This window comes from Condylura cristata, unplaced genomic scaffold (genome assembly GCF_000260355.1).
Source record: "Condylura cristata isolate star-nosed mole 26May11 unplaced genomic scaffold, ConCri1.0 scaffold00011, whole genome shotgun sequence".
In the NCBI taxonomy this organism is placed as follows: Eukaryota; Metazoa; Chordata; class Mammalia; order Eulipotyphla; family Talpidae; genus Condylura; species Condylura cristata.
This window is the reverse complement of record NW_004567112.1, coordinates 56653131-56671208: the sequence shown is the minus strand read 5'-3', so window position 1 is coordinate 56671208 and position 18078 is coordinate 56653131. Positions and strand designations below refer to the sequence as shown.

The 18078-nt window shown below is 42.9% G+C and overlaps 1 protein-coding gene across 3 annotated transcripts in view; it reads left to right on the top strand.

Annotated features, from left to right (window-relative positions):
• The window catches only part of CABIN1 (calcineurin binding protein 1), a 181089-nt gene that overhangs the window by 51698 nt on the left and 111313 nt on the right, over positions 1-18078 (top strand). For all 3 annotated transcript variants that reach the window (XM_012723676.1, XM_012723677.1, XM_012723675.1), the window contains 7 exons: positions 395-589; positions 5428-5670; positions 7561-7717; positions 11735-11850; positions 13099-13260; positions 14136-14342; positions 14552-14697. In XM_012723676.1, coding sequence (XP_012579130.1) covers positions 395-589; positions 5428-5670; positions 7561-7717; positions 11735-11850; positions 13099-13260; positions 14136-14342; positions 14552-14697 — 1226 coding nt within the window. The remainder of the gene's footprint in view (positions 1-394; positions 590-5427; positions 5671-7560; positions 7718-11734; positions 11851-13098; positions 13261-14135; positions 14343-14551; positions 14698-18078) is intronic.

Genomic DNA, 18078 nt, shown 5'->3' with positions numbered 1-18078 from the left:
TTATTTATTTATGCATATAGAACTGGGGTACAGGCCAGAGATGTGGTAGGTGAGAGGATTCACCAGAGACAGAGTGGGGAGCAGAACAGGCAGATGTACTGAAATAACACTGCTGAGGGGAGCAGCAGGCGAGTCAGGAGAGGTCTGTCATCACGTGGGTCAGCTCCCTGGTGGGGGATGGAACTCGTGCTGCAGTAGCTGTGGTAGCTTCATAGTGAGGGCCCATACTTTTTTTTTTTTTTTTATCAAATATTTGTTTACTGTAAATGCTGAAGTATTTTGCAGTGAGAGTAATTTTGTATTTCTCACCTGGGTCTGACAATGCAAACACTGGTCATATTCAAGGGAGGTGTAAGCAGTATGTCAATGGGCAGCACTTCTGGCCCTTTTCCAGATTGATAAGAACCTGAAGTCACTGGAGCGGTGCCAATCCCTGGAGGAGATTCAGCGGCTATATGAGGCTGGTGACTACAAGGCTGTTGTGCATCTGCTCCGCCCCACCTTGTGCACCAGTGGGTTTGACCGGGCCAAGCATCTGGAGTTTATGACTTCCATTCCTGAGAGGCCAGCTCAGCTGCTGCTGCTGCAGGTGTGTGCTGCCCATGTCCTGTCCACTTGTTCTTTCTTTGCTTGATTGTGGGTTTATTCTCTGCAGGCTTTGAAGTATCCCTTGAGAGCCTAGAAAAATGGCAGTGAATGCTGCTAACTTGGCACCCAGGTAGTTACTAGTCAGAATGTATGGTCAAGACTGGGGGTGTAGGTTCTAGGCTTCTGAACAGAGGAGGTGTCATCAGCTTCACTATCCATTTGTTTAGCTTTTTTTTTTTTTTTTTATGCATTGAAGAGCTGAGATATAGGCCAGAAGTATGGGGTGGGGGTGGGTGGGTGAGAGGATTCACCAGAGACAGAGTGGGAAGCAGAACAGGCATATTGACTGAAATACACTGCTGAGGGGAGCAGCAGGTGGGTCGTCAGGAGAGGTCTGCCACGCCATGTGGGTCAGCTCCCTGGGGATTGAACTTGTGCTGGGATTGAACTTGTGCTGTTGTGGCTGCTGATAGCTTCTTAGTGTTGAGACTTAACCCTTTATGCTGCCAGGGAAGCCCCTCTATTGCTTTTTAAGTTAATTACTGAGTAGATATTTTAAAATGACCAAATACATGTACAATGTTTGTTGCATTGGCAACACCACACTGATAAACGGGAATCATGGAGCAGGCTGCACAAAGCAGAATGCTGCTGAACAAGCAAGATCCTGGCCTTTTTTTTTTGCTAGAATAATCATACAGTGTCAATTACATAGGGTAGGAGAAAAAAGAGAAAAAGGGTGGTGAAACTGAAAATGTGCTTATCTCATTTCGGGCTTCAGAGGGATGTGAGTGCTCACCAGATTTGTCTACTTGATGACCTGATGTTTTAATTTAAACCATACTCTGGCCCCCTAGTCATGGTTCCAATCTTATCAACAAGGTGTTCCACTGATCAGTCTCTGGGACACAGGGTTACACATAAGTCAGTGGACCCCACCATTCCTGATCATACCTCATAGTCTACGCCCATTCTCCCAGGGTGATCAATCGTCTTTCTCTTGCTTAATTTGAAAGAAGCCTTGAAGGGTCTGGTATCTACTTTCTTTTCGGTCATATAACTGACAGGCTGTTCTTACCTTGTTTTGGAGGGCAGAACTGTATGTAACCAGAATCGTAGCAGAACAGGCCATTTAAGTCTAGCAAACACACAGATGTAAAGACTTAAGATAATTTAAATACACATTTGACCACACAGTAAAAGAAATGAGCACTGCTAAGGTGTGGAGTCCCATGGGCTCTCTCAGTTTCCTCCATGCCTGTTCTTTAGGACGCAAACCCTTACTGAGTGCTCACTAGGCAGTTGCACACCTTCTCTGTGCCTTGGCTCCTCAGCTATAGAATGGGAGTGATAGTTGTCTTTTCTTCAGAGACCTGTTGGGTTGATATGAATTAGTGTCCTTGGCACCATGCCTGACATGTAGCAAGCACTGTGTGGGTGCCTGTCATCATCGTTGCCATTGTCCTTACAGAGAGAGGTACTGGACACAGAGACAGACTTGGAAGGTGATAAATACGATGTGCTTAGTAGTGTTGATATGGTATCTTGACACTGGTAGTTCGCCCTGTGATCACATACTATCTTATTGGGTCCTTCCTCTTCAGTTTTGAAAGATAACCTAGTCTTCTCGCACAGATTACACGAGATATGTTAATTATTGACCCTCTTGAACTGGGAAAATTAAGAGTTGTGACTGTGAGCAAACAGAGACAATTCTGTACCGGTGAAAGGGAAAGAAAGTATTGATTCTGGAAGTGAGGGAGAAAAGAAAGGAAGGAAGGAGTTTCTAGCTCCTGCTGAGTAGGTCAGACAGGCCCTGCTGAAAGCAAGGGATGCGACGTATATGATCTCAGTAACTGTGGTGGGCTGGGCCCAGCAGAGGTGTGTGTGGGAGAGAGAACTGTGTGCGCCCAAGGATGCCACTGGGTCAGGAGAAGGAAGGGAGAGGCCACCCTCTCAGTTTCTATACAGTGACTTCAGTGGCTCAAACATCAGCTTTCCTCTGTCAGCTGGAATGCCTGGGGGAGGCAGGACGCTCCATAGATGGGGGAGGAGCTGCTGTTTGGTTGGCTACTGAGCAACATTAGGACTGTGGTGGGACTTTTGCCAAGTACACGGAGCGCCTGCCTTTTGTAAATACATGACTCTTGGCTTTTTTCAATTTCTTAGTAAGGGTTTTATTTTCATACTAACTTGGAATACTTTTTATGTTACAAATGTTTTTCTTCTCAGTATATTGTTTGCTTTTGAATTATGACATTTTCCCCTGACATGTAGAAGTTCTGTATCTCTGGGTTGTCATATCTTTTGATGTTTTTTTAAACATTTGTGATTTTGTTCACTATACTTTCCAGTCCTGGAAAAATCCTCTCCACTATTCTACACACAGATAGTTCCTACAGTGTGCTTGGCAGAGAGGCGCCCTTTGACAGAACCTATGCTATGGAAGAAAGGCAGACAGGAAACATGCAAAATGCATATTCTCCTTTATTTATGTTTTATGTTTTACACTAAAATGTCTCATCTGCTTTTATGCAGAGACCTATGGGGATCTTACCCTCTAGGAAATAATGACTCTTTCCCTATTGGGGGAGGCTGCCTTTGTTGTTCTTCAGTGATTGTATAGTTTTTTTCTGGTTAAGGAAATTCTTTGTCATTGTTATTTTAGGTTGGTGTTTTAAGCAGGATATTTTTGTTGGGCATTTTCTAACTCACATTTTTGGTTTGTAGGACTCCTATTATCTTTTGTGTATTTATTATTTATTTATTTTAAAGATATTTATTTATACAAAGCTGGGGTACAAGCCAGAGGTGCAGGGGTGGTGAGAGGCTTCACCAGAGACAGAGTGGGAAGCAGAATAGGCAGATCATTGAAGTATACTGCTGAGGGGAGCAGTGGGTGGGTCAGGAGAGGTCTGCTGTGCCATGTGGGTCACCTCTAGGGCCAGGGATCGAACTTGCACTCAAGCAGCTGCGGCTTGCTTGGAGTTCTATGTCCAACCCATTGCGGCACCAGGGAGGGCCCTGTGTATTTATTTTTAATCTAGTAACTTCAGTGAATTCCTGCCATTTTTGATAATTTCTGTTGGGTTTGCTTTGTTTTTGATAGGTGATAAAACTAGGTCTTGTTTGTTGGAAGTTTTTCTTTTTTTAAGATTTTATTTATTTATGCTATGGCTAGCTTGCAATGCTGCGCTTTAACCCACAGTGCCAATAGGAAGGGCCAGTTTTTCTGCTTTTTAGCTCTTTCTGGCCTTTAGTGTTGGGTTTATATCATGCTAGGGCCTTGTTTATTCTTCACTTTCTATGCAACTCTGTCTGTGCTTTATTTTTTTAAAGATTTATTTATGCATACAGAATTGGGGTACAGGCCAGAGGTGCAGGGGTGGTCAGAGGATTCATTAGAGACAGAGTGGGGAGCAGAATAGGCAGATCAATGAAGTACACTGCTTAGGGGAGCTGCAGGTGAGACAGGAGAGGTCTGCTGTGCCATGTGGGTCACCTCTGGGGCCTGGGATTGAACTCGCACTGAAGTGGCTGTGGCTGGCTTGCACTGCTGTGCCCTAATCCCTTGTGCTACCAGGGAGGCCCAACTCTGTGTTTTAAAGTAAATAGTCTTTGTTCTTCTGATAGCCTTGGGCCCTTTATGTGTTCACTATTTTATCAAGAGTGGTCAACTTAGGCCTTTAGGCTCCTCTTCTTCACCCCATGGCCCTTTTATACCTCAGTGGCACCCTGCTAAGAGTGTTGATTTTTTTGTAAAAAATAAAACTTAGAGGCCCCATGTTCTTGGCAATTAAGACTGATACGTTTGGGGTGGTTTTGATCTGTGTTTAGATGTTGCAGCATATCCAAAGTCAGTTTTGGGCATTTCTGCCCCATACCTGTCTGTGTCACCTAATTGAGTAGTAGCCTCACTTGTCAGTGTCAGCAGTGGGCAGAAGCTGCTCATGGCCCTTGCTATATTGAGGTCAGAGCCTGGGCAACAGACACTTCCTGCTGCTCTAACTGCCCCCCACAGACTTGTGAGCATAGCCAGGCTGAGTTTCCCATACTTCAGTCCAGCTGTGAAAGAGGCTGAGATGTGAGGAGTTAAAACAGTGGCAGTGTTCAGAGTAAAAGGAAAAGAAGGCTTCCAGAAATCACAGAGACCCCTGAAAAGAAGATTTTAAAATAGAATTGCTCAGTGTGTTATACTGACCTATGTTATACTCTGTGTGCTGAGTATACTATGTACACTGAGTATACTCTGTGTATACTCAGAAAAGGTATACTTTAATGCCTGGGGGGGGGGTTCTGAGGTATGATGAGGTGGCTGAGTCTCACCCTGCTCCACCTGGGTACCCAGGGAGGATGGAGGCACAGAGTGATGGTTTCAGTGTGGCCTGGCTAATTGTCCTTACCATGGTTTTGGCTAGGCCCTCCTCTGTGAGGCAGTCCTTTTCTAGCAACCTGCTCTCTCCTGATGAGACCCTCCAGAGCTGTGGCACTGGGGTCTGGGACTTGGTAACTTGGGATGAGAGCTGACAGAGCAAGCTTGGCTTCTTGCTGGCTCTGTGTCCTCATCCTGTTGTCCCACCTTAATAAATGAGGAAACCGAGGTATGGAAGTTCAGCACTTTTTTGAAAGCTTCCTGGCCAGTGGCCTCTCATGTTGTGATTGTACACACATCACCACAACTTGCAATTACCTCAAGCCTCTATAGGGCCTGTGTACCCCTTTTCTTTTGGATAACCCCTCATGTCTTAGTCCTTGACTATCTGTTCTGAGGATCAGGTGTGGTGAGTGTCATCATGACCCTCTCACAGTATGCCTTCCTCTACACCTTCCTGTGCTCAGGACTCCTTGCTCCGGCTGAAGGACCACAGGCAATGTTTTGAGTGTTCTGATGTGGCTCTGAACGAGGCAGTCCAGCAGATGGTGAATGCAAGTGAGGCTGCAGCCAAGGAGGAGTGGGTGGCCACGGTGACCCAGTTGCTGATGGGCATCGAGCAGGCTCTTTTGGCAGACAGCAGTGGCAGCATCCTGAAGGAATCGTCTTCCACGACTGGCCTCAGCCGGCTCACCAACAACCTCATCCAGGTAATGCTCATCTCCTTCCTGCCCTGCCTTGCCCCGCCCCGCCCCAGAAGGTGTGACTCTCGGGTGGCTCCCTTCTTCAGAGTTCACAAACTTCCCTGGCAGGTTAAGCACCTCAAAGGGTGGGTTGGCTTTTCTGGCTGAAGAGGTGTATACCCCAGGATGGCTGGCTCTGCACTGGCTTCAAACCTTCCTGGTTCTGGCTGGGCTGGGACTTCAAGATGGTGTAGCACTTGGCTTCACCAGTTTCTTTCAGACCATCCGTCCTGGGTGAAGGAGGCAGGTGCAGAGCAGAAAGTCTTGATCTGTGTGCAGCTAGCTTGAGGCAGAGCTGAGGCTGGAACCCAGGTCTTCTTTCCCAGCCAGGGCTCTCCACCACCCCACATTGTCCCAATACTCACAGCTGAGGGGTCACAGATCAGAGAGATTCTGTGGTAGAGAACTTTTCTTTGAGCCACCTTTAGCTCTCCCCTGACATCTCCCATTTATGCTCTCAGCAAGGCACACCAAATCTCTGCCTTAACAGCCCATCCTTTGTTTTTCCTGTGTCTTCACTTTTGTGCTGTAGCCCAGGCTACTGCTGTCTCTTCCTTGCACTGTGACAACATGCTCTCCCTCGCCCTCTTCCAGTTCGGCTATCTTTCCAAAGCAGAAATACCAGTGTGCTCCTTCTTGCTTCAGTCCTTCTTTTTTTCTTTATTTTTTTGCTTCAACCCTTCTTATTCCCTCCTGGTTGCTTGTTGCCCAAGGAACATTGCTCTACCTGACCCTACCTCTTTTTTTTTAATTTATTTATTTTATAACAGTTTATTTTTACATCATTTGTACATTATTTTTTCTTTCTCAATTGTAATCCCCGCCGGTTTCCCATCACCAAGTCACCCGTGTGCCATCATCATAATCCCGTGCACTTTCCTCTCCAACCCCCCCGTTTTTGATCCCATTCCCCACTCCACCCCCACAAAATGTCTCTGGTATATGGTTGTTCATTATTCTTGTTATTTTCTCGCCTGGTCCATTATACTCCTGCTATGAGTGAAACCATCCGGTATTTTACTCTCTCTTTCTGGCTTATCTCACTAAGCATGATCTTTTCCAGCTCCATCCATGTTGCTGCAAAAGACATGTGTTTCTCTTTTTTGGTTGCTGAGTAATATTCCATTGTATATATGTACCACATCTTTTTTATCCAGTCATCTACTTTTGGGCATTTGGGCTGCTTCTGTGTTTTTCCAGTTGTAAATAAAGCAACAGTAAACATGGGGGTGCAGGTATCTTTTTGAATCAGTATTTCTAGGAGTGGGCTGACCCTACCTCTTAACACACAGCTTCTGTTTCCTTGGATTGCATCTGACTCCTCTGCCTGTATGCCTGTTGTTTCTGTCTACTTCCTGCCCTCTTGAGTGTGGGATATACCATAGCCATTCCCTTACCTGTGTTTGTTTCCTCTTCTTCTGACCCCACTGCCATCCTCTTTTGTTTCTATTGCTGCAACCATACCAGTCTTTACTCTTTCATGGCCTGAATCTGGCTCTCTTCCCTCAGGACTGTCAATTTCACTGTGCTCTTTCCCTTTTTAACTCTCATATCTGACCCAGGGCACAGCACATAGTTGGGGGAATCAGAAACTCCATGTGGCATGCTGGGAGAATGGTCAGGGCTGGTGCATGATGGTCAGATCTAGCTCCTTTGATGACTGGGGAATTTGGTGGGTGGGCTTGGTTGGAATTTGATGAGATGCTGAGATGCCACTAGGTTTATGGTCCTTCCAGAGGTGGGATGTGCAGAGAGCATGCCCTTGCTCCCATCCCTGGTCTGCCATGAGGACTCATTTGGAAGGTGGGGGGAAGAGCTGGTCTTATTGTGATACCCCTTGTGTCCTCCTTCCCTCAGGTCATTGACTGCAGTATGGCCGTGCAGGAGGAGCCCAAGGAGCCCCATGTCTCCTCAGTGCTGCCCTGGATCATTCTGCACCGGATCATCTGGCAGGAAGAAGACACCTTCCACTCTCTGTGCCACCAGCAGCAGCTGCAGAACCCAGCAGATGAAGGTTAGTGAGAAGAGGGCTGGGGTGTCAACCCCCTGTCCTCGCTTATTGCTTCTGCCCCAGAGCACTGTAGCCCTGTCGAGGTGCCACAAGTAGATTTGGGGTTCAATCAGTAGGTTTTATTATGGCTCTCAGTAAGAGGCAGAAGCACCCTCAGAAAGCTCATTGTGTAGTGGGTTTGGGAGGCAGCGGGGATATGATCTGTTTTGTCTTTGGTAGAGGTGACGGTGTGAGGGCGAATAACATCATGGTGCATGTTTACTAGGAGTTCTTCCACTGTTCCAATTCTCATACCTGCTAGCTCCTTTAATCCCTATGACAACCCCTTGAGGGGCAGCACTGTGCTAGCTCTACGCTTACCCACTGTACCTCAAAATCTGGCATAGTGGCATGAGCCAGTGGAGAAGGGATGTGGCAGATAGAATGAGTTTTAGGTTGCAAATTCTAGCTGTCATTGCTGGACCATGTGAACTTGGGCAGCTCATACAGTCTCTTAGTCTTTATAGTCCATATATGCTGGGAATGACAGCACCTGTCTCAGAGTGGTCCTGAGTATAAAATGAAACACTGACACTATCACCTGCGTGGCAAATCAGTGCCTGGTACACAGGGTGCTAATAATGAGTAGTCATCATGAATGAAGAGGCTACAGACAGTGAGCTCACAATCCTTCATGGAGATGGCACTTGAACTTAGCACAGTCAGAAGAAATGTGGTCAGTAGACGAAATTACGGAACAACTAAAAACATTTAAGCAAAGATTGCTTATAATTTTACTAAATGGATTTTGTTTTTGTACTTTCTGTCTAGACTTGATTAATATACATTTGCTTTTTATATAGCCGTGATTATAATGCACTTATTTTTATATTCAGCTAGCTTAAAAATAAATTCATTGGGATTTTTCATTAGTAATTTGAAAAAAGAAATCATATTTCACTGATCTGGAGAAACCATTGTTAATAAAGTGGATTGTCTACTTCCATTCACTCTCTAACTTCATTTATTCCCCAGATATTTGTCATCTGCTCACTGCATGTCAGGTCTCTTAGTAAGATGACATTGACCCTGACAGGCTCATGCATAAGGAGACAGGCCACAATTCCAAGCCAGTGTGAGAGGAATGGCTCATGGGACTTGCCTCAGATGGGACTGGGGGTTGGGCTGAGGTCTGGTGGCAGAGCTGGGGCAGAGGAGGACACTGGGAGAAGGAGCAGCATGAACAGGGGTAGTGTGGGTCAGATAAGGGAAGGGCCAGACTGAGAAACGCTTTTATATCTTATTTTGTCCTTACTCTTCATAATACCGATGAGATAGACCCTGCTTTATGGAGCTGTCCCCATTGCTGAAGCCTTGGAGTGACTGTGGGGTTTCTTTCTTGCAGAACACACTCATATTTCTTCTGTCAGACTGATTTTTTTTGGATAAATTTCTAGGTTGGATATTTTTAGCACTCTTGACAAATACTGTTTTCCAAAAGGATATTAGTAGTTTAAAAAGGTTAAAATAATAAATGTTTATTATTCTTTATAAAAATAATACAAAGAATCCTGAATTAAGAGTCTTGTTTCTCCACAAATTCATTAGGCAAACAGAGTATTTAAAACACACATACACACATACACACACACACACACAACACTGCTAGTAAGGATGAAGAATAGTCAGAACAGTCAAATGCTACAGATTTTTAAAGAATAGGCCTTGGGGCTGGGAGTGGTGGTGACCCAGATGGTGTGGCAGACCTCTTCAGGCCTGCCCACTGCTTCCCTCAGTAGTGTTCAGTCGATTTGCCTGTTCTGCTCCCAACTCTGTCTCTGGTGAGTTCTCTCCCCCTGCACTTCTGACCTGTGCCCAGTTCTTGTAAATAAATAAATCTTAAAAAAAAAAAAAAGCAAACAGAATAGGGCAATAAAAGAAAGAAAAGATTTGGATGGACCGGTAGGTGTGGCTTCTGTCCTGTGCTGTACTCCCAGGACAGCTGAGGGAAGATGGGAAGTAATCAAAATCCTGGGATATACTATTAAAATCTTTTCATTTGTAGGAAGTAGGCTGGTGAGAAAGGCCGTCCATGTTGCTCTGGGTGAGACAGACAGTAAGGAATGCTGGGTTCTGCCATCTTTTGGTCACCAGACTGTTAAAGGAAGGAACCCAGGGATAAAAAGCACTACTCGCTGAGTGATGAGTGACCAGGTGTGGGACTTGTCACCTATTGTGTTCTCTGGATTATTTAGTTCTTCTGAAAGGAAGGGGCTGGGGGAAGCCAGGCAGAGGGAGAAGGAAACTACAGTGGAGACCTGCAAGGCCTCAGCCAACCTGACAGGGAGCCATGGAGTGAGAAGCGCCATCAGAGCTGTCATACCATGCTGGCTAAGTAACCAGGCCTTTATGCTCTTAGGAAATGATGTGAAATGCACAGGAAGTGCATTACTTTGGGTATGGTCAGTGTCTAAAGCTGCAGCAGATGTGAAGGAACTCACAGCTGGGGGCTGCTTGCTGATTATGTTCCTCTCACTAGGCAGCAAGTCCTACCTTAAAAAGGGATCTCAGAAAAGAGAATAAAACCTAGGTTCTCCAACAAGGACCGCAATTAGCCCTAGACTCTGCAGCAACGGGTTATGTAAAAGTGGACTGAGAGCATCACCTGTCTTAAAACTATAGCTTTGGTCTTTTATTTACTGTGCAGAGTACCCCAGACATTTCATTTATGATATATTAGGGCACTTACATAGTCTTTAGGAACTGCCATAGCTGATCATGAGCAGGATATCAAGATATGACACAGCAAGCATACCAACCAATTGTATTCTGCCCTCCTCTCCCCCATGCCTTATGCAAAAGAACTCAATTGATAGACAAAGGTATAGTCAGTCCCAAGCAGCTGCTTTAGGAAATCACCCTCCTACCTGTACAGCACCCAGTGAGGACAATCAGAATGGAGTTTTCAGTCTTCTCACACGCTCCCTGGGGATTTTTTGCCGTGGCTCAGCATCCCCCAAGGCACATCTTCAGTAGGAGAGTATTTAGGCATTTTGCAAGAGCATAAATGTATGCTTTCTCCTTTCAGGTGTAGTACCTGTAAAATTCCCACCATCAGTTCACCATCTATGACTAATGTTCTGTTTTTTTTAAACTAAAACTCTTTCTTTGAACTGAAATTCCTGCCCTCATGATGTCTAAATGAGCGTCACACACTGACACTATCAAGAATAAACCAAGCAGGCCAGGATGTACCAAAGTCAAGATAACTGAGAAGCCTAAAACAAACTCTGGGGGCAAACATGACAAATACCAAGAACATCAACTATAATGGACTGTTCTGATGGGCTGTTTGCTTATGACTGTTTTTGTTTAAATCACTATAAAAAGGCCAACTGGAGATGAGGGTCTCTATTCTCTAAGATCAAAGGCCACGAGAGAACGATCTCTTCAGGGAGTTATGCCCTCTGTTCTTTCAGATCACTGTGCAGCTATCTGAAAAATAAAAGTGCTTATAGATTAAAAAAAAAAATACTAGTTACAAGTCCACTAATGGGTTACGTTGCCCAGAATTTCAAAAACAGAGGAATCTTTAAGGAAGCTAGTAGTAGTTCTGGCACTGAACAGACATTTAACTGAAATTTTATTGGTACTTGTTTTTTCTTCTGAAATATTCAAATAGGCCTAAATATATGAATGTTTAAGAAATGGTATATGTAATAAGGATTTGACTGTTATAAATTATTTCTCTTACAAAATGTCTCATAAATGCACAGAAAATTGCTTCCAGTGAAGTTGACCATATATCAGGCTTTCTGAGGGTTGGTATATAGTAAATGAGGCATTCCTTTTTTATGTTTTCTGTACATTTTAAATTGTTTTTGATCAGTATGTACTACTTTAGTATAACCAGTTAAGCCATTCCTCATTTAAAAAGACAGGGGAAAAATATGTTACCTCAGTTAAGACAGAAAGACTCACATAGGAGAGCTAGAGCCACACATCTATTTCTGCGCTAACTTTGGTCTGATCTTTCCTTAGTGATGGCTGAGACGCCCATGCTTCCCTCATCCCTCATGCTGCTCAACACAGCCCATGAGTACTTGGGCAGAAGGTCCTGGTGCTGCAATTCAGATGGGGCTCTACTGCGATTCTATGTAAGCTCATCCCTCCTGTTTAGGGCTGATGGGCGGTGTGGATTGGTGCTCTAGGATTTACTAGACCCCTCTTACTCCTTAGGCTAAGGTCCACTGTGCTTCTTTGAAGCTCCATGTGTAAGTGACTACTTAAAGGTTGTCAGAAGGACTTTTAACTTGCTTACCTTGTGGACCTGAGGCCTCAGGTCCTGACCTTGAACTGCAAAGGTGGTGGATACAGAGCTACTTGTCATTACTGAGTCCTATTAAGGTGTCAGTAATTCCAGAGGTTACAACTACATTCACCAATACCTTCTCTTGAGTCCTGTTTGCCAAGCACTACTCATCTTACCAGTTAGTAGTTAATCAACAGCTATTGTTTTCATCCAGTCAGTATTTAGTGAGCATGAATAGGTCGCCTTGTACTTTCTAACGGGGTTTATTGGGGATAAGCAGCATTATTTTTGTCACCAAACCTCACTACTCAATGTGAGGCCAAACAGCACGTACAGATTACAGGGAATGGGAGGAGTACCCAATCCAGCCTGTAGTGTCTATTAATAAATATTTAGTAAACCATAGCCACACCTATTAATTTACTTTAGTTAAGTAAATTAATTAAACTTACTCTGTTCTATGTCTTTTTTTCAGTGAGTATACCTATTCTGCATCTGCACCTCTATCACCTAGCATGCCATGTCATTTATATTTTATGTTTGTTGTGTCTCTTTCACATTGACATGTAACTTCACAAAGGCAGGAATTTTTGTTAGTTTTGTTCATTACTGGATCCAAGTACCTACTACAACAGTTAGTACTGTATGAGAGTCCCTCAGCTTTAATAGCATTTACCATCTTACATCCTACCTAATTAACTGCACCTCCATTAGAATTGAGGTTCTTAAAAGCAAAGGACTGTATTACACCATGCATACTGTAAAGGGATGTTCAGTAGATAGTTGGACAGCAAATGAATGGCTAAATAAATGAGTGAAGAAGTTTCCAGAGGGCATATAATGAGTATCTACTAGCAATTGGTGTAACTGATTAGAGACACTGGAAGGAAGGCAATTTGGCAAGCTTCTTAGGACCTACTGCCATAGCTGGGCCCAGAATAGTCCCAGTGAAGGTGATAGCCCCCTTCCAAGAAACAGGACAAACAGACACAGCCCCCCCACCCCCCCAGATTATCAGAAGTGTTAGACCAAATACCTTCTTGGACCCCTTTTGAATCAGGTCTCTTCAGGGGTATCTTCTTGAATACTATAGGTGCGAGTTCTCCAGAAGGAGCTTGCTGTGTCTACCTCAGAAGACACACATCCCTACAAGGAGGAGCTGGAGACAGCCTTGGAGCAGTGCTTCTACTGCCTGTATAGCTTCCCCAGCAAGAAGAGTAAGGCCAGGTACCTGGAGGAGCACTCAGCTCAGCAGGTAAGGGTGTTAGAACAGATGCACTGGACCCACTTTACCCCAGAGGAGTGACGCACAGGGAAGCAGAGACTCCGTGTTTGTGAAGTACATCAGGTTGGCCAACATGCAATCCCACAGTCCCAGGTTGGAGTTGCATCAGGAGGATGAGAGATGTCTTGACATAGTCTAATGCAAGGAAAATGCTTTTCCTTGCAAAAACTAGCATCAAAAATGTTGACTATCATTCAACTATGTAGTATATAATCATTCAAGTATGTAGTATGGCAATTTTCAATTTTTTTTCCCCCAATTTGTATAATACAAATATTCCCTTAAATTTTTTTCTTTTTCTTTTCTTTTTCTTTTCTTTTTTTTTTTTTGTTGCCTCCTTGGTGTTATCAGTTATTTTCTGAACCTATGGTGGATTCCATTCTGAAATATAAGCTCTTTTGATCAGGGCACCTGTAAGAGCTCTCACACAGAGTAGGAACCTATGCTGGCCCAGAATAAGCCCGTGGTCAGTCTTTGTCAACAAAATGGTCACTGGGGTGTTATCGCATGGTGAGGGTCAGTGGCCTGCCTCAGGTCCCTACTCATAATTGAACCCACCCTCTCACTCAGCCACATGAACTAAAAGTTCATCTCTCAGTTTCTGACATTTGTTGTCATTAAGACCAGTTTATTTTTTTACTCCTTGGACACCTGGGTTTGGGAGGTTATAATGGGCATACAAAATTTTCAGATATTTGTTTTATTTCTTTAATATACTGTGACCTTATTTTCATGTTTAATATTCTGTGACCTTATCAAGATCGTGTTACCATAAAGGTAAATATTTTTTCCCTTTGTGCTTTTAGCATGACTGCACTATGATCTGTTTTCTGTCTTTTTTCAAGGTGGACCTTATATGGGAGGATGCTTTGTTCATGTTTGAATATTTTAAGCCCAAGACCCTTCCTGAATTTGACAGTTATAAGACAAGTACTGTATCTGCCGACTTGGCCAACCTCTTGAAGAGAATTGCCACCATTGTGCCCCGCACAGAAAGGCCGGCCCTGAGCCTAGACAAAGTCTCTGCCTACATTGAGGGGACCTCGACTGAGGTAGGAGCTGAGGGAGGTGGGAGTGTTTCCGATCACCTTCTCTTTTAGCACTGCTGCCTATGTGCTGTGGCTTCTTCCTTTGCTTTGCAGCAGAAATCAGGGCCATGAAAACTGAGAGTATCCTATGCTGATGGGAATGGCCCTGGGTTTGTAGCATTACTGTCACACCTGAGTTTCTCTTGTCCCCTCCTCACCTCTTACTCCTTCAGGTGCCTTGCCTCCCAGAAGGGGCTGACCCCTCTCCTCCAGTGGTGAATGAGCTCTACTACCTCCTGGCTGATTACCATTTCAAAAACAAGGAGCAGTCCAAGGCCATCAAGTTCTACATGCATGACATCTGCATCTGCCCCAATAGGTCAGTGACTGGATCCATGTGTGACCAGACTGGCTGCAGGAGGGCTGGGCTGGCCCTCCCTGGGATGGGATGGCGCTAGCTCCGCAGACTCATAACTGGTCAGTTTGGGGGAGATTTTTGATTAGTTTCAATTTCAGTGCTTGTAGTTGTTTTGTTAGTTGTTTCAGTTCTTTATCTAGCTTTGGGTGATTGCATAGTTCTAGGAATTTGTCCATCTCTTCTAGATTGTTAAACTTCTTTGCTTATAAATGTTCAGAGTAATCTCTGATTCTTTGGATTTCTGCTGAGTCAGTTGTAATGTCTCCTCTTTCATGTGTTTTCTCCTATCATATGTTTGGGAGCCAGGCTAGAGGTTTGTCTATTTTGATTATTTTGTCTAAGAACCACCTTTTGGTTTCATTGATCTTTTGGGTTTTTTTTTTAAGTTTCTATTTATTTCTGCTTTGATTTTTATTATTTTCTTTCTTCTACTGGCTTTTGGGTTTTTATTTTTTGTTGTTCTTTTTCTGCTTCTTTTTGTTTGTCTTTTTGATTCTATTCCTTATCTTAGTCTGTTTTTCATAATCATTCTGCTTTTGTTTTTGGCTTTAAGCCTGGTTGTACTATTTTTTGGAGTGAGGTTTTAGTAGTAAAGAATTTCTAGAGATTCTGTTTGTCTGAGAAGGCCCTTATTTTTCCTTCATAGAAAAAGGAGAGCTTTGTGAGGCAGAGTATTCTTATTGGTATTTGTTGACTTGGAGTTTGTTGAGTCTAGCTTCCTGTATGTCTGTTATCTCCTTCGTGCTTGGGAAGTTCTCTTTGATTATCTCATTGAATAGTTTCTCAGTCCTTTGTCTCTTTCCTCTCACCTTCTGGGACTCATATATTTCCTTTCCTCATAGTGTCAGATAGTCTGACACGAAAAAGTGTTACTTCATTTTTTTTCCTTTGCACTTCTCTTTTTATATCAGTATCTATAAGAGTACTGATCTGTACTTCCATTTCATCAGTTCTGTTTTGATACTTTTCCCAGAGTTTGTTAGCTCCTCCATTTATCTTTTAATACCCTCCATTTCCTTCTTTAAAGATGCAAATTCATTCCTCAGTCCTCATTGTCATAGCATTCTTTCCCTTTGTGTATTCTTTATGATTTTTAATCATGGCGTTTCTAAATTCTCTGTCTGGAAGAGAAGTTCTATCATGTCATTATTAAATTCTGGGAGCTGATTTTCTTTTCATAGTGTGTTCTTACCCAGAGGGATTGTTTGGTTATTTGTATTTTCACTTCTCCCTGTTTGGTTTTGAATAACTGGGCCACTGGTAGTGGTGGCCAGACAGAGTTTGGTGCTGTCACATAAGACTTCACAAGGACAGTGATGCTGTGGATGGACTGATGGGCACTGTCCCTGAAGATCACTGAGTCTCTGTATGCTGCTAGTCCCTTCTCTTACATAATGTGTCTTAACCTTTCTTCTGGAGCCCTCTGCCTTTAGCCAGTTTCCCCAGGGTGGGGACCTGTGGGGTCTCTGGCTGCCAACAGTTTTGCAGTCAGACCCTCACTTTCCTGGGCAACCCTTCTTTTCTAAGAATTGCTTTGGCTATTCAGAGTCTTGCGGCTTCACATAATTTTAGAATTTTGTTCTTTCTCCTTGAAAAATGCCATCAAAATTTTGATAGGTATTGCACTGAAGCTGTACATTCCTTTGGGTAATATAACTTCTAAGTGTTTATTCTTCCACTCCATGGAAGGATATCTTCCCATTTCTTTGTGTCTTCTTTATTTCCTATAACAGTGTCTTACAGTTTTCATTGTATAAATCCTTCACCTCCTGTGTCAAATTTATTACCTTTTGGTTTTGATTTTAAATGGGATTGTTTTCTTAATTCTCTTTTTCCTAATTCATACATTGTTTTCTTAATTTCTCTTTTTCCTAATTCATACATAAAGAATTAGGAAATTCTTGTATATTGATTTTATATTCTGCCACTTTACTATATTCATTTATTATTTCTAGTACTTCCTTGGTAGAGTTTTTTTTTTTTTCTTAATTTTCCATGTACACTATCATGTCATCTTGGAATTTATTCTTTTTCAATTTGGAGTCTTTTAAGTGTCTTTTATCTTGACTGCTTGCTCAGATTGGGACTTACAATGTTATGTCAATCAGTACTGTTACAATGTACATCTTTGTCTTATTCCTGATGTTAGGGGAAATGCTTTCAGTTTTTCATCATTAGTATATCTTTGGCTGTGGGTTTGTCATACTACTGAGATAAGTTTTTTTTATTCCCATTTTACTAAGTTTAAAATCATAAATGGTGTTATATCTTATCCAATGATTTTCAGAAGCTTTTGAGGTGATCATGTGATTTTTTTTTCTTTTTGTTTATTTGATGAATGATGTTGATTGACTTAAGTTGAACCAGTCTTGCATCTCTGGAATAAAATACACTTGATTATGGTGAATGGTTCTCTTAATATGTTGCTAAATTCAATTTGCCAAGATTTTGTTGAGGATTTTTGCATCTGTTTTCATCAGAGCTATTGGTCTGTAGTTTTCTTTTTTTGTGCAGTCCTTATTTGGCTTTGTGCTCAAAGCAATGTTGGCCTCATGAAAAGTGTTTGTAAACATTTTCCTCACTTCAGTTTTTTGGAAAAGTTTGAGAAAGATAGGTATTAGGTTTTCTCTTACAGTTTGGTGAAGTGATCTGGTTTTGGGTCTTTTTTCTGGGGAGAACAATAGATTATTCTTTCTGTTTTTGTGATCGGTTTGTTCAAGCTGTTCATTTGTCCTTTTCTTCTAGTTTGTTCTACTTGGATATTGATGTTCATAGTAGTCTTTTTTACTCCTTTGTGTTTCTGTAATGTCTATTGTAAGTTAGTCTTTCATTTTTCATTTTGGTTTTCTCTCTGCTTTCTTAGTGATACTATCTGAGGGTTTACCAGTTGTTGTTTTTTTTAAGTTTATTTATGCATACAGAACTGGGGTACAGGTCAGAAGTACAGGGGTGGTGAGAGGATTCACCAGTGACAGAATGGGGAGGAGAGCAGCTGGATTGATGAAGTACACTGCTGGGGGGGACAGCGGGCAAGACAGGAGAGGTCTGCTGTGCCATGTGGGTCACTTTGGGGGAAGGGAATCAGACTTACACTGAAGCGGCTGCAGCTAGCTCGCAGTGCTGTGCTGTAACCTGCTGTACCACCAGGGAGGGTTTACTATTTTTGTTTTATCCTTTCAAAGAAACTGCTCTTGATTTCATTGAAATTTTTGTGTCTTCTTTTTGATTTCTATTTTATTTATTTCTGCTCTAGTTTGTATCATTTCCTTCTTCCTATTGATTTTTGATTAATTTATTCTTTTTTATCTAGTTCCTTCAAATGTAAAGTTAGATGGCTTATTT